At 38.9% G+C, this 15,896-nt stretch overlaps 1 protein-coding gene across 1 annotated transcript in view; it reads left to right on the top strand.

Annotated features, from left to right (window-relative positions):
- Window positions 1-15,896, top strand: part of nlgn1 (neuroligin 1) — a 266,100-nt gene that overhangs the window by 80,725 nt on the left and 169,479 nt on the right. Inside the window, exon 2 of the mRNA XM_030727247.1 lies at window positions 15,359-15,418. Within this exon, the coding sequence (XP_030583107.1) occupies window positions 15,359-15,418 (60 nt within the window). The remainder of the gene's footprint in view (window positions 1-15,358; window positions 15,419-15,896) is intronic.

Here is a 15,896-nt window from a genome sequence, read left to right as displayed (position 1 = left end):
CAACCTCACAGAGCTAATTAGACACACTTGACCTTTTTCTGTATGAAGCTAATTTTAGCGATGCAACTTCACTCGAAGATGAGACGAGGACAATTAGAATGGGATTGTAACTGGGGACACATTAGGGTTAGATTATATGACAATCCTGAGTCTGTTTGTTGATGCACTGCTTACAGTAATAATATGCATGAAATAAAATTCTGTGATTAAAATAGTTTTTAATGAGGACTGTGGGGCTCCAGTTTTTACCTGAGAACCATAAAAGCAGACACTGTTTCCTGTGACAGTCACTTTTACCAACTTACTTTAGTGACTTACCATGAAACAGCAGTGAATTCATTGATTTTATAGAGAAACACTTATGAAAGAGAAACATATTAACAAATGCATATGCTGAATGATATTAAATGAATAATAAGAGTTAGACACTATGACCAAAACTGACCAAGTTCAAAATAGACCTTACGTCTATAGAATGTCTTATGCTTGCATTTTCAAACAACAAAAAACATTTAAAGCTAAAGTTGTACTGTCTCCTAAACTTTTTATTGACATAAAGAAGAAACATTTTATGATTGTATCAGGAAAATTAAGTTGCTAAATGTTTAAATGTTAAATAAAGAAATATGTATTTTATAAAAGAAGCTGACTGTAAAACTGAATATCAGTTTAACACTGTGTTTCTCAAACTGTGGGGCGCACCACACTGGTGGAGCGCAGGGTCATGAAAGATGTCTTCCTGTTAAAAGGGAGTTTTTCCTTCCCACTGTCACCAAGTGCTGCTCATAGGGGGTCATTTTGACTGTTGGGTTTTCTCTGTAATTATTGTAGGTTCTTTACATTACAATATAAAGCGCCTTGAGATGGCTGGTTGTTGTGATTTGGCGCCATATAAAATTAAATTCAATTGAATTTAGGTGAACTGAAATGCTGATCATCGGATTAATTTTCACGGCGGAACAAGGAAATTACATTAGCAGGTACGTTAGCACAGCTATAAGCGAAACTGTCCAGTGTTACCATCTACTGTGTACATGGTGCCACCCCCCCCATTCCAGATCTGACTTTGCGGGGGGCGTGAAATGATTTCATCCTCCAACGTGAGGCATAATGGAAAAAGTTTGAGAACCACTGATTTAAGAGAACAATTATCGTAGAGTCGGCAAGATGCCTCACATAATAAGTTTTGGTTTCTCAGTTCCATCAATCTTCTCTAAACCTGATTGTGTTTTTTATATGTTTTAAAATGATTGTTATATGTTTTGGCTTGGGTCAGTGCAATACAGTCTAGATGTGTAAATAATTCAACAGCCAACTGTCTTTCTCCAACACACTGTAGACCTTTTTTGAGACTAATGAGCTGCTCAACATCACAGTTTTCATTGATGTTTTTGCCTCCTCTGGTCCATAGCAGATATGAGCCCTGGAGAGATTCTCCAATCAGACACATGGAGAGATAAGATCTATACACACACACACACACACACACACACACACACCTGCCTTAAGATATTTGAAAGTCAACCATGTTTGTGACATTTTATGACATTTATTATTCATGAACGTGCTGGTTCTGTTTCTGTTTGTGATAGAGCAACAAATGTAATTTATATTTCATATTGCTGCATCTTCTCTAAACTGAACCTGATGGTATGCATCAGTGTATGTATGCAGAGAAAATGTGCAGTTATGTGTGTTGTGTGTGTGTGTGTGTGTGTGTGTGTGTGTGTGTGTGTGTGTGTGTGTGTGTGTGTGTGTCAGTTCGTGTCAGTCAAATAACCTAGACTACTGAAATGTATAACATTCTACTGCTGCAAAGTACAGCATGCTGTGGAAGCGTATACGATAAACAGTTACAGCTGTAACAACAGAAATTTCCCTCTTGGATCAATAAAACATTTCTGATTCTGATTCTGATAATGCTTCCTTGCTAAGCAAATATTCCTATTGAACATGTTAAAACACACATGCTTTCAACTGCATTGTTCAAATGACTTTAACCTGTGACATTTAACTTGTGCTTGTAAAATATTACCTGTAACACTGTGTGTATTTTCATTTTCCAAGGATCTATTCAGTGACGTGCAGTCAGGGGAGGCAGGTGAGGCACGGCCTCACCTGTCATCGTGGAAATATAAAATTAAAAAATAAATTAAATGGTTATATTCATTCAGTGATTTGTATTTTAAAGTTCTTTTCCATTTAACTACACCATTTTTAGATTAGTTTTTTCAAAATCGCTGAATTTTTGCATTTGCCGGTCAAATACTAAGAGACGAACGGTGAGGCACCAGCCCGGCGAGCCGCACCACGGATTGCGCAATCCGTGGTGCGGCTCAGTATAGTCATTGCCAATGACTACTAACTGTGCTGGCATGCTATGCAGTGAGACCGGATTACTTTCCCTTTGCATGTGGCTATTAAAATGTTCTAACACTTTTACTATATGAACTAAATTTCTATATTTTAGCTGGTGTATATAATGCACAGTTTTTTTTGTTGTTTTTTTCATTAACAACTGTATGTGTGTGTAATGCATTCTTGTGTTGAGCGATCATGAAACTGCTGCGAAGAGACACTAGGTGAGGCACGCAGTTCTCGTGCCTCATGGTAGGGGGCGCTGGTGATCCCAGGGACTCTACGACTCCTCGGCGGCAAGCTACCATAAACAGTTAGCAAGGCCAGTTAGTTTTTCCTGTTGCTTGGCCTTATGTTCAACATGGAAGATTACATAACTCAACTGAAAGAATTTTCTAAACTGGACTTTCAATCGAAGCAGAAGATAATAATTAAAGGAAGACCAACACCGGAGCTAAAAGGTTTGCTTCAGACTATGTTAATGTTAAACAAAACAACTGTTGCCAATCAAATGGTGAATAAGCTATATGTTTGTAAATCTGATGTGATGACGTCAGTGCCTCACCAGTCACGACCCTCACCGCACGTCACTGGATCTATTAATACATTTTACAGCATATTAAAGATAATGCTAAAAATACAGGTAAAGCCAGATGTCCTTTTTAGAGGCTTTACCTCTGCTAATCTAGAATGAGTACTTTTTTGGTGTGTTATATCCAAACATTAAAGTTTCATAGTCTAAAATATGAGTCACTGTCAGCCACAGGGGTCCACAAGCCAGTGTATTCTTAGTGCTGGTCCCAAACCTGGATAAATGGGGAAGGTTGCATCAGGAAGGGCGTCTGGTGTAAACTCTTAGCCAAATCAAACATGTGGATCATAAATAATGAGCTTTCCATACCACGGCATACTGGGGCTCAGGTTAACAATGACTGCCTCCAGATCTGTTGGCCAACAGAGTGCTGGTGTGTTATGAGGCAGGGAGAGAGAAGGAAAGGCAGGAGTGTGGAGGTGAGAGTGAGGACTTTAAATATAGGGACTATGACTGGTAAAGCAAGAGAGGCTGATATGATGGCGTGAAGGAGGGTAGGTATATTGTGGGAAGCAAGGCCATGAGCACTGGAGCTGGGTTCAAACTGCTGTACAGTAGTGTAGATAGGAAGAGGAATGGAGTAGGGGTAATTTTGAAGGAAGAGTATGTGACTGTTGTTATGGAGGTGAAGAGAGTGTCACACAGGATCATGAGTATGAAGCTGGAAGTTGAAGGGGTGATGTTTTTGCCTCACAGATTGGGTGTCAGTTGCAAGAGAATTCTGGAGTAAGTTGATGAAGTGGTAAAGAGCGTCCTCAGGGTGGAGAGATTGGTGATCAGGGGTTTGGGGGAGAGAGCAGAGGTGACGCGGAGGTGCTGGGTAGGTACGGCTTTAAGTAAAGAAATGCAGGACAATGCAGGACAGTGGATTTTGCAAAAGGGATGTGAATGGACGTGGTGAGCATGCATTTTAGGGAGAGGGCAGAACATGTAAAAGAGTGGGGGAAGGACCACACACGTGGACTGCATCTTATGCACAAGATAAAATCTTAAATATGAGACTGTAGAGTGGTGGCAGGGGAGAATATAACTAGGCAGCATTGGATGGTAGTGTGTAGGATGACTTTGGATATCAAGAAGAGGAAGCGAGTGGAAGCAGAGGCAAGGATTAAATGGTGGAAGTTGAAGAAGGAAGAGTGCTGCACATAGCTCAGAGAGGAGTTGAGTCAGGCTCTGGGTGGTAAAGAAGAGTTACCAGATGACTGGGAAAGTACATCTACCAAGACAGTGTTTGATGTGTCCTCTGGACAGAGGAAAAAGGACAAGGAGACTTGGTGGTGGAATAAGGAAGTACAGGAAAGTATTCAAAGGAAGAGGTGAGCAAAGAAAAAAATAGGATATGGCGCTAAAGAAAGTAGACGTAGGAGTGTTGGGATGCTAGGTGTACAACAAAGAGAGGTGGCAAAGGAAAGGGAAAGGCTTATAGTGAGTTGTATGCAACAAGAAGACACCAAGGAAGGAGAAAAGGACTCGTATCAATTGGGTAGGCAGAGATATTGAACTGGAAAGGATGTGCAGTGGGTTAGGGTGATTAAGGATAGAGATGGAAATATTCTAACAAGTGAAGAGAGTGTGTTGAGAACATGAAAGGAGTACTTTAAGGAGCTGATGAATGTAGAAAATGAGAGAGAGCGAGAGAGAGAAGGATGGATCAAGGACAGTTAGTGAATCAGGACTATTAAGAGGATGAAGCATGGAAAGGCAGTTGGTCTAGATGACACACCTAGGAGAGAGAGCAGAGGGCTTTTTGCCCAGGATATTTAACACAGTTTTGGAGAGTGAGAGGATGTCTGAGGAATGAAGAAGACGTGCACTGATTTTCAAAACAAGGGTGATGTGCAGAGCTGGAGTAACTGCAGAGGGATAAAGCTGATGATGAGCCATACCTTCAAGATATGGGAAAGAGTTGCAAGGCTGAAAGAGAAGGTTTACAAGATGGTAGTGAGACCTACTCTGTGATGTAAGGTCTGAGGTTGAGATGGTTTGGACATATGCAGAGGAAGGATAGTGGATATATTGGACAAAGGATGTTGAAGATGGAGCTGCCACAGAGAAGTTCATGCAGAGAAGAAGCAGGACATGCAGGGTTGGTGTGACAGAGGAGAATGCTAGGAATAGGGTGAGATGGATGCAGATGATCTGCTGTGCTACCATTGTGTGACCCCTAAAGGGAGCAGCCAGAAGAAGAAGAACTGAGTTGTATGGCATTTCAGCAGCATGTCATTTGTTACTTTACATAAGAGCAATGAGAGGTCTGACCTTTTACGATGTTTTAATTCAGTTTTCTGTGGTTTTATAATGTAGAGACAGATGAGAAAGAAAACTGAGGAAGCCGAGCTGGGATTCATTCCCATGCATCCAGATGTACGTGGCTTTTATACTAATTGGTTTTGTTGCCATGAATCACATTGCTTCCTTTTTAAGATCTCCTTTATGTTATGCATATGCAGCAGGAGAACGCATTCTGGAAGATGCAGTTTAACACTCAGATGGGGATTCTGGCTGCTGTGGTACCTCAGTAGGTACATGCTCTGGTTGCTCCAATTAAATCCCATCCGGTTTCATTTTTTCATGTCACTGTTGGTGCCCACAGAAGAAAACCTGAAAACAATGGATTAAAGAAAATCGTTTTTTTTTTTTTTCTGCTTGTTGGGGGTGCTAAAGAGGTAGGGGCTTAATGGAGACAGAAAATGCAGCTCTCAGCCCCCACTGGATATTTTCAGTATTATTATTGATATTATTATTATTACTCTTGTTATTATTTTACTACTGCAGTTCAGAGATATGCACATTAGGTTAAATGATGATTCTGAATTGGTCCTGAGCACCTATGTGTTAGCCCTGTGATAGACTGATCCACCCCGCCTCTCGCCCTAAGAATGGACGGTTCATCACCTGCTAAGATCTCAGGATACCGTTCATGTGTGTGTGTGTGTGTGTGTGTGTGTGTGTGTGTGGACCACACAAAATTACCACTGAACCAGGATTACAGTGAACTTTGGGTTTTCTTTTATGAAGGCATATAAATTTCAGTCTTGAACGTAATGTAAACTTTTAAACTCTCACATGGATATAAAATGTGTGTAACAGCCCATAATGTGGAATTTTCTGAAAATAAGCCAAAGTGCACCATTCTGCAAAAATAAAAACTGTGATATACATATTTTTGGAGCTTTAAATCACCAATGAATTACAATACATTATATCACTGGAGCCATTTCTTATGCAGCGTTACAAAAACATCTTTTCTCCTGAGCCTTGCCTCAAAGCCTGAAGTCAAAATCCATATTTCTTTCTTGTGTAAGTAGGGTCGCAAACTTGGGTTTAAAACCTCTGCAGTTCCTGTCATGGCATATTTCACAGAGCGGTGGGTGAACACAGAGCAGAGCTGACAAGTCGCACTGCATGAGGAGAGAAGGCTCAGTTCAAAAACAGCTTGACTCACTGATAAATGCACTGGCCACTGGCCTATTAGCTGACAGTGTTGGTCAAAATGAGTCAGTTAACAAAAAGAAAAAGAGCCAGACAGACAGAGAGAGAGAAACATTGTCTCTGTAGATGACAGACATGCTGTTCTGACGCATCTTTATCATATACTTAGTGGGACTCGTCAGTAACTACTCAACCATTTTGGCTTAGGTTCAGTCTCCCAGCCATGTTTGGTAGTGGGCTGAGTCAAGTCTTAAATCCAGTAACACTAGTGCTGTCCCTGCTGTCCCTGCTGGCATGGACAGTGTGTGTGATTCTGTTTATGGGGACTTTACATCCACACACTTTGTCCAACATGTGTGCTTCTGCTGAGCGTGACTGTCTCTATGCATCAGCAGAGGTAAATACCACAGTTGTTGGTGGTTAATTTATAAACTGTATTACTGATATGTTAAGCTCATTAGAGATCATCACAGAGATATAACATAACATAAGTTAAGATAAGAGATAAGATAAAACTTTAATGATCCCACGACGGGGAAATTTGTGCATTACAGCAGCTCAATACAGAGAAAAAATGAAAAGGATGAGTAAGAACAAATAACTAAACTAAAAACTAAAATTCAATAGAATAAAATAAAATAGCAAAAAACTATACACATATACATAAGCACTATATACATAAATATATATATCAGTGTCAATACCCACATTTACATATACACACATATACACACACGTCAAAACACTATATAAAAAGATATCAAAATATTATATACATTTGTAGCCGGTAAGGTACACAGCATATCAGTACAAATCTTTTTGGAAAAAAGGAACATTTTCATGAATGTATCCCATCAAACTTGATGCGTCACTTCTTTAAGTGTCCAGTAAAGAAATGTGCCGGCTCAATGAACAGCTCAGTGAGGTAAAGCTAACATGAAGCAAACAGAGAGATTTTTCAGTTTATTGGTGACACAATGGTCATCGCCAGCAGTCTGGTTATTAAAAACCTCAGCCTCTTTTTGTAACATCCTTTCCAAGAGTTAAGGTATGGATATTCTCCCACGATCGTCTCTGTAGCTGTCTAACGGACATTAACTAACTTTACTCATTTGTTACCACCACAACGCCTTCACACTATAGGCAATAAGATCATGTTTTTGCTGAGATAATTTTGTAAATATCAGTTGATCACGCCAAAATAATCTTTCCGTGATTAATTTAGAACTGTACCCTCCTTAACCGGGTCTTTTCTGTTTTCAGTTAACAAAAACAAAAAGTTTAATGTTTAAAAATAAACATGTGTAAATAGCCTTGAATAAACGCAGCGCGGTAAATGATACGGCTTCTATTTAATCTGCTGCCTTAATGTTTGACTAACGCTAATGTAACAGGTGACTGTACTAAATTCAGTTATTACATTAATGTTACTATCATGTTGTTAGTTGTGTTACAAAAGTTGTTCAGTTGTCTGCATGTGGCAGAAAGAAAAATAATCAGATACGATCAGCTGATTTCAGTTCATGTGCTGGGAGGAGGAGAGTGGTGAAGTGGTCTATGGCTTTTGAGGAGTGGAGATGTGAATGTGAATATATATATATATATATATATATATTTTTTTTTTTTTTTTTTTTTTTTTAAATTCCATGAAAGGATGACAGCACGGTGGTAAAATGCAAACAGAAACAGGACAGGAACAGCTGCATCACACTGCTAACACAACTTCGGCTCTGTGCAGGCATCTGCACAGAGAGCATGCTATGGCAGAGCTAGCAACGAACCCAGAGTAATGTTAAAGCTGAGTGCATGCTGACCTCAGCCCAGCAGCCAGACCCTGAATGTTAAACAGGAAACAGAAGCTGTGATGAGCAGTCAGGTTTGCAGCGTTCCTACCTGTCCATGTTTCTACAGTGGAATCAGTGCGGTGATCGCTTTGAAGTCGCTTTGGGCTGGTTTTCATCTCTGCTTTGTGCTGTTGGGTTTGTGTTCATGTGTGTGGAACTGTAGCCTACAGTTTATATTAACTGGTAATTATTTAACAATGTCTTTCAGGTCATGTTATGGAGTAATACAAAAGTAATGTAACAAGTAGTGTAACAAGTTACTTTCTCTGACGAGTAATTAAATAAGGTACTGGTTTACTTTTAAGAAAGTAATGATTAATGTGTAATATATTACTTTTTTTTTTAGTAATGATATATAATATTATTAACAGGTCCCCCTCTATAAGACCTTCACCAAGGTTTCTGCAGCAGTCTTCTTTCACAAGTCAAAAGCTCCATTGTTGTGCAAAATTTGTCTTTAATCTATAAGTTGAAGCATGAAGCCCAAATGCAGCAGGTGCTCTTAGCAGATGAATGCCTCGAAAAAATCAGAAAATTAAAGCTGAGGGCTCCTGACATTTATTTTTGTTCTTTTTTTCTCACTTCTCTACTTTCTTGCTCGTTTGCATACTAGTCACACATCTTCGCTCATGTCCTCCCCTCCCAGACTTTTCACTGCATAGAATTGACTCACTGACATTGACAGTGTGGGTGTTTGTTTCATCAGCAAGAAGTAGAAGGAGAGAGAACAGCAGAAGAATGCAAGAAAAAAATTAGCAGTAGCAGGGAGGGAGAGGAGAACAAGGAATATGAACAGATGAAATGAATGGCAGGAGTAAAGAAAAGAAAAGAGGAAAGAAATGCAGTGTGGAACAAGTCAAGGTGAGAAGGACTTTAAAATGGATGTGAAAGCTTTTAGTTCTTCAGCACATTACTTTGTAACTAGTTACAGCCCAGTTGGTCTTTGCAGTTTGTGTTTGCAATTTTTCTTCTCTCAAATTATTTTTTACAATTTCGAAATTTTATGGCACCATTTGGATTATCATGCATGTTACCTACCTCCATGATAGCTCCTGCTGTACTGAGTGGTTAGACGGCCAGTTAACATATGTGAGTGGTAGCTATTACATATGCATATTGATTATGTTTCCTAATTTCATATTTGCCTCTAATATGGATTATGTTGTTTGTTCCACCCACACATTAATGTAGAACTGTACACATCCACACAAGCATTTACAGAGATCAGCATTTCCTGCAGAATGCATTGACTTCTTTCATTTTGTTGTGATTGATATTCCTACCAATATTCACATTACTGTGGTTCTAATCCTTCATAGGTCTAAGATTATAGCATGCTGATTTATAAAACATTTGCTCCAATTTTTTTCAGTTGTACTGGTAGAGGGAAAAACTGAAAAACTCATGAAATGATTCTCAGTCATGCCCCTCTCTTCTGCTTAATCTTAGTTCATATGCTCCAGGCATAGTTCCCGATGATGATATGGAATATTAATGCATCTTCCCACATGAACAGCCTTCCCTTTAGGTTTGTATAATCTAGGATCTTCTGTGTGTGGACACATTTTCCCATTTACATGACATATTTTAGTGATTTCCCAGACAGCTCGTACACATCATGTTTCACAGTCATCTGGATAAATGGCAGCTTTATTCAGTTCTCTGATGCACAACTGTTTTGATAGATAGCTTCACACAAGCCCGCCTTTTTTCTCTTAATATATGTAAAGTATATATTTCAAGGCCCAGACATTTTTTTAAAAAAATCTGAACAAAAAGGATCTGTTGCTAACATACTGATACCACAGCACACCTTCAGGGGTCCAGTGGAGTCGGGGCTGTTTTGGCAGCAAAATGGGGGCCAGCACAATATTAGGCATTATGTTACTGTATTTCTTTTTTTTTTTTTGCACTACATCAGACAACTTAAAAATAGTGTTATCAAGGGTGTTATTGTTTGTATTTTTAATCTTTATTTATTTTTTTTAAAGTATCAAGTATGCTCAGATGTAGCAGTATCAGTTTGAAATTGTAATATTGTAACAGATACTTCTGAACTTTGGTCCACTGAATGCTGGTGGCATTAAATCATGAATAGAAATATCTCAAAAGTTTTTACTTTAAATTTTAAAAACATACTTTTTATTTCACACGTGTGACTATAATAAAAAATGTTGGAATAAAAAATATAGACAAATGGAAATAATTGATGACAGAACACAAAAGGAAAAATATGTCTATAATGCATGCTTAGAATTGTATTCACTTTTCAGGAATTTTAACTTCATGCAAAGAAGAAAGGAAAAATAAATCTCCTCATTGTGTCTTAGAATCTAATGAAACTCATAAAGTAAGTTTTGAAGCATCAGGCCCATCGTGTGACACAGTTCTAATATGTCCCTCTTAGGTTTTACATATCATGTGTGTTCTCATGCTTGCAGAGTAATTCTCCTCATCAGAGACTTTGCTGAAGTGCATTAGAGTCCCAGTTCTACCTTGGGGAATGGATTCTGTATTTATAGTTTACAGCCTGTGGGGATTTTATCCAAGGTCAGTTGTAGATTACCTATTTGGCTCATTGAGCAGCGAGCTCTGTTAGAGCCCCTTTTTAATGTGCATCAGTGATTGATTAAGCTGGTGTGTTTCTATGCCAGTACGCACCTTGACTGATGCATACAGAGAGCAATATATGTATGTGTGGATAGTTCCTGTGCAGAATGTGCAATCGATGCATGGACTCTCCTCACAATAATTACCTCATCCAGAAGAGGGGAAAGCCTGAGGGTTTTTAGTGTGTGTGTGTGTGTGTGTGTGTGTGTGTGTGTGCCTATCTATCATCCTTGGTTCCCAGCTGGCTTTTTGAGTCATGGATTGTTGCAGTGTCAGAGAGCGTGAAACTCCTCTTCATCAGTCTCCAATCAATGCTGGTGGAGAGAAAGAGAGATGAGGATAGAAGGGATAGCGATGGACACGGGGAAAACTAGACACCGCAAAAGTCAAAGGAAGGCGGAGAGTGTAGACTGAGAGGCTGAAAATCAAAGTATAATATTTTGCTCCAGTGAATGATGAAGAGAAATCTCAAGGTGGAATGTGCTGCATGTGGTTCTTTAGGTATGAAAGGGAAACTCAGTGTCATGAAATAAACACATCTTATGCATTTTTCTAGTGTTAATTTGGTAACACTAGGTGCACTGCAGATATATGTGAATATAATCATTTAAAGCTGGCTGAGCCACATGAGCTTCTAGGTCCTGAAACAAAGTCATCCAAACTTCACTGTAAAAGAATCCTGGTGGGCTGGATAACAGCCCGCCCTAGTTTACCTCATCAAATGGTGATTTGAGGTAATAATTTATAGAACAATTTTATTCTTTGCCATAACACTGGTTTCCTTAGTATAAATAGTGAGTAGACATTTCTATGCAAATGTTTTATTTTTCTCTTCTTCCAGTCTCGTTCCTAGAAGAATATTTTTTATAACGTCAGAGGGAATGTTACATTCTCACGGGTGTCAGCAATCGTCTGTTTTAAGCTTTCAGTTTTCCCGTCTGATGCCACGAAGCAATGAAGGTCTTTCAATTACACCTCTTTCATATTTACAAAGCAGCCTGTCAGTCTGCCAGTCTGTGGTCTTGTTTGAAAGACAGAGGAGGACGTAGAGCAGATGGAAGAAAGAACATTTTGTTAGCATGCAGCAGTAAAGGTGCAGTGATGAGAGCCATATAGAAGGATAGAACCTATTTTGAATGTTATTAGCCCATGAAATGACCATCATTTAATCACTTATCCCTCTTTTTTTGCCAGGAACTGGCAGCTTCAGCCAGCTGGTAGGATACCCATTTAATGATGGTTTTGCTTCACTGCTGCAAAATACACATATCTGTTTTACTATATGTTATACCACTGTTATACTTTCCTCTGCCGTACACTTCCCAAGTATGAAAGGGTCTGCTTGGTCCCAGGTGATGTAAATTCTGTGACTGGAGGGTGAACAGAAGGCTCTGTGTGGATGTCTACATGAACTCCAATCTGCTGCAACTCCACAGACTTGTCGGGACCCACACTAGAGTACAAAGACACCCACTGTGTGCGCTTTTGTTCTAGTAGACTGTGAAACAGTATGACGGGAATAAGTACACGTATGTTGTGTAGCTTTCTGTGTCCACAGTGGGTATAATCCCAGCTGTAGTGAACTAGGGGCATCATTTACATGCATGTTTTCCAAATGCTGTCTGGATTCCTTTCTGTACATCGCTGATCATAAAGGATCATAACACACCTTACTGGTTATTACAGAAGTACAGGAGGGTAACTGATATCTGTGGCAGCGATTAAAACCGAGACTGTCAGAAAATCTATGAAGCTGGTTAAGAGCTGGGAAGTGTCACGTCCCTGATCACTGATCAGAGCTGATCCCAGGTGAGCCTTCACCAGTTACCAACACACACACACACACACACACACACACACACACACACAGACACACAGATTCCCACTGGTAGGTCAGTGAGGGCAGGCCAGTGTCAGGACATTCTTGTCACAGAGCAGTTCAGTATTGGCACATGATGGCTGGATGATCTCTCTCTCTCTTTTTGTGTGTGTGTGTGTGTGTGTGTGTGTGTGTGTGTGTGTGTGTGTGTGTGTGTGTGTGTGTGTGTGTGTGTGTGTGTGTGTGTGTGTGTGTGTGTGTGTAATCAGAGCTGTCATGCAGCTATCTTGCTCTGATCCCAACTAACCCTCAGTCACACAAGCAGAAATTGTGCAATCCAGAGAGTCACATTTTCTTTATTTCTTTATTTATTATTTCTTTATATTCTCACAGGTTCTCCAGTTGTTCACAGCTCATTTTTTTTTCTTTTTGTTTTTCCTTCAAGGACACTGTGTGTGTGTGTGTGTGTGTGTGTGTGTGTGTGTGTGTGTGTGTGTGTGTGTGTGTGTGTGTGTGTGTGTGTGTGTGTGTGTGCGTGCGTGCGTGCGTGCGTGCTTAGACACTCAGTTTAGTGTGCAAATAAATTAGGTGAAAATTGTCCATATAATATTTTATAATTGTGTTGAAACATAAACAGGATTGTGTCCTCACAAAACAAACAAAAAAAAAATGGCATCAGTTTTGTATTATTATCCGCTGGTGTGTTTCAACATGCATTTAAAATTATGATGATGCAACACTTGATTATGACGTGATCATAGGGCCAAAGAATGAAAATTAAGGAATTCGCTTAAAAAGTAAAACAAAAGTAGATTTTTTTAATGTGCATTGAAAGACTAATCTATATTTAAGTATTAGCATAAAGACCAGTATCATTGAGTGTTGTGCATGCTAAACACTTAACACAAATTTCCCACAACCTGTATGTGTTGTTTTGTGAGCAGCGTCCTCCATAAACAGGTGACACATCCCTAGACAGCGGCTGCTCTCTTTCTTAGACATTTCCCATTTTGTAAGAAGCAACTTGGTGTCTTGGTGCTTATTCAGCACATAGAAAGCTCGAGTCAGCTCCCGCTTATCAAATTGCTTGTCAAATTCACAAAAGAGAGCTGGGAGACTGCTGCAGGACACAATGATATGCAGGAAGCCAGCTTCCTTTTTAAAGTCACTGTAAAGAAATCAGTGGGCTTAAAATAAACCACCAAGATATTAAATGATGTAGGAATTATTGCTCATGAACATGAGCTGCAGACGTGAACTATTTTAAACATGTGAAGTCATTTTTATGCTCTGTTTCACAAACATTGCCAACAAATCATTCATTGACATTTCTAGTTTATTTTAATATGAGCGATTGATTAACACTGACTTTATAAATATGTCTGCTTTATAAAATTGCACTGAAGTATGTTTGCATAAAATTGCTGTTTGTTGCTGTGGTCCATAAAGATGGATTAAAGGACTAGAATATAGATTTCCTCAACTACTGACAGCAGTTCACACATGTTGTCAATGCCAGTGCGTGTGTGTGTGTGTGTGTGTGTGTGTGGGGGGGGGGGGGGGGGGGGGGGGGCTGTATGCTTTTGAACTATTCTATGTGCAGCTTGGTCACTTTTGTTATGACTGCATGTTGCTGATCTTGTTTGTAACATAAATGTGTGTTTCTGTTTTTTTCTTTCTGTGTCTGCGTGTGTGTGTGTGTGTGTGTGTGTGTGTGTGTGTGTATGTGTGTTTAAGATAGCATGCATTTATATTTGTGTATGTGCACAAAACTGGATATTAAAACGAGAAATTGTCGGTTTTGATGGAGAAGCATCTGACCACTTCCTTGTCAAACAATTTCCTGATAAACGTAAACACAGTTCAGCTGGAAAAAGGAAAAAAATGTTAACAAACAAACGTACACATTATTAATCTCACTGTTATCATGCCACAGCATATTTATTATTATTGCATTATCACTTTATTGATACTAATTGATACTAATTGGTAATTTATCTCCCGCCATCCCCCTCCAGTCTGTTTCTTCTATATAAAACTAATTATTGTTAAACTGAAAATACTTTTGGGCTTATTCAAAAACTCAAAAATAAATTCTCCTTTTGTTAAAATTTTGTGATGCGGTGTCCCAGTGAACTGTGATGCAGATGTTTGTGTGTGTCATGGCAGAAAATCAGTTAACACCTCTAAAATACAACGGGGGAAGTTGTCACATGATTCTCTCGAGTGCTCTTAAAAAAAAAAAATGCTGCTTCTTTTACAGTTTTTGATTTTTTTTTCTCTTCTGCTCTGATCTCTTCAGTTGTTACCACAATATCTATGATCTGTATAATTTATGCTACTTTATGTACTGTTTTAAAGTTTATGATCCTGAGAGGTTTTAGTTCAGTCTTCATTTTCAACAGGAAACTAACATTTTTTGCCTCTTTTTTAAAGTCCCTCTTTTCTTGCTCTTTAACTTTCTTAAATGAACTCATGTAGAGAAAATTCCAGCATTAAACATTTGAAGTGGACATTGTGGTAATGTTTGCCCAGTCTCCTTGTCAATGTGAAGATTTTTCTAAGCAAAAGAAAAGAAAAAAAGGGGGCTATAACGTCAATAATTATTGAGAGACTTTTCTTTCTTTTGAGAGCATCTTTTGAAGACTGTTTGTGTTCTTGATCACCCTGTTTTCCTCCATCTTCTCCTTCTTGGTCCTATAGGTCCCCTTACAAAGAAACACACTGATGATTTAGGTGATAGTGACCGCACGGACGACGAAGGTATTTTTTCCCCCAATGCCAAACTGATTTGCATGACAAGGGAAATCAAACTTACCCTTTCTCCTCCAATTTTTATCTTCTTTGATTTTCTTACATTTCTTGTCCTTTTTTTGAAATTGATGGACATTTTCTTTTGCTCTTTACTCGTAAACTCTCTTTTTGGGCTGGATGTGTTTTGTCCTCTTCAGCTTGATGTCTAAAATTTACATGTCTTCCACCATTCTTTGATATTAATACTGTAACATATGTAGATTCTCTGCTTGGATTTGCTGTTTCCTTTTCTTTACTTTTCTATGTTGCATCCCACCAGCAGATAAATTAACTATTAACCCTTCAGTCAGCTCTTAACACATTTTTGCATGTTTTTTGTTTTGATTTGCCTCGTTTCTAAAATCTTATCATGTTCAGAAGTTTAACCACTGGCTAACTGGCTTTCTTCTACAGTAACATACCAATTTATGTTTTGGGCATCAAAATA

Source organism: Archocentrus centrarchus, chromosome 4, assembly GCF_007364275.1.
Source record: "Archocentrus centrarchus isolate MPI-CPG fArcCen1 chromosome 4, fArcCen1, whole genome shotgun sequence".
Taxonomy (NCBI): domain Eukaryota; kingdom Metazoa; phylum Chordata; class Actinopteri; order Cichliformes; family Cichlidae; genus Archocentrus; species Archocentrus centrarchus.
This window is presented reverse-complemented; position numbering and strand designations above follow the sequence as displayed.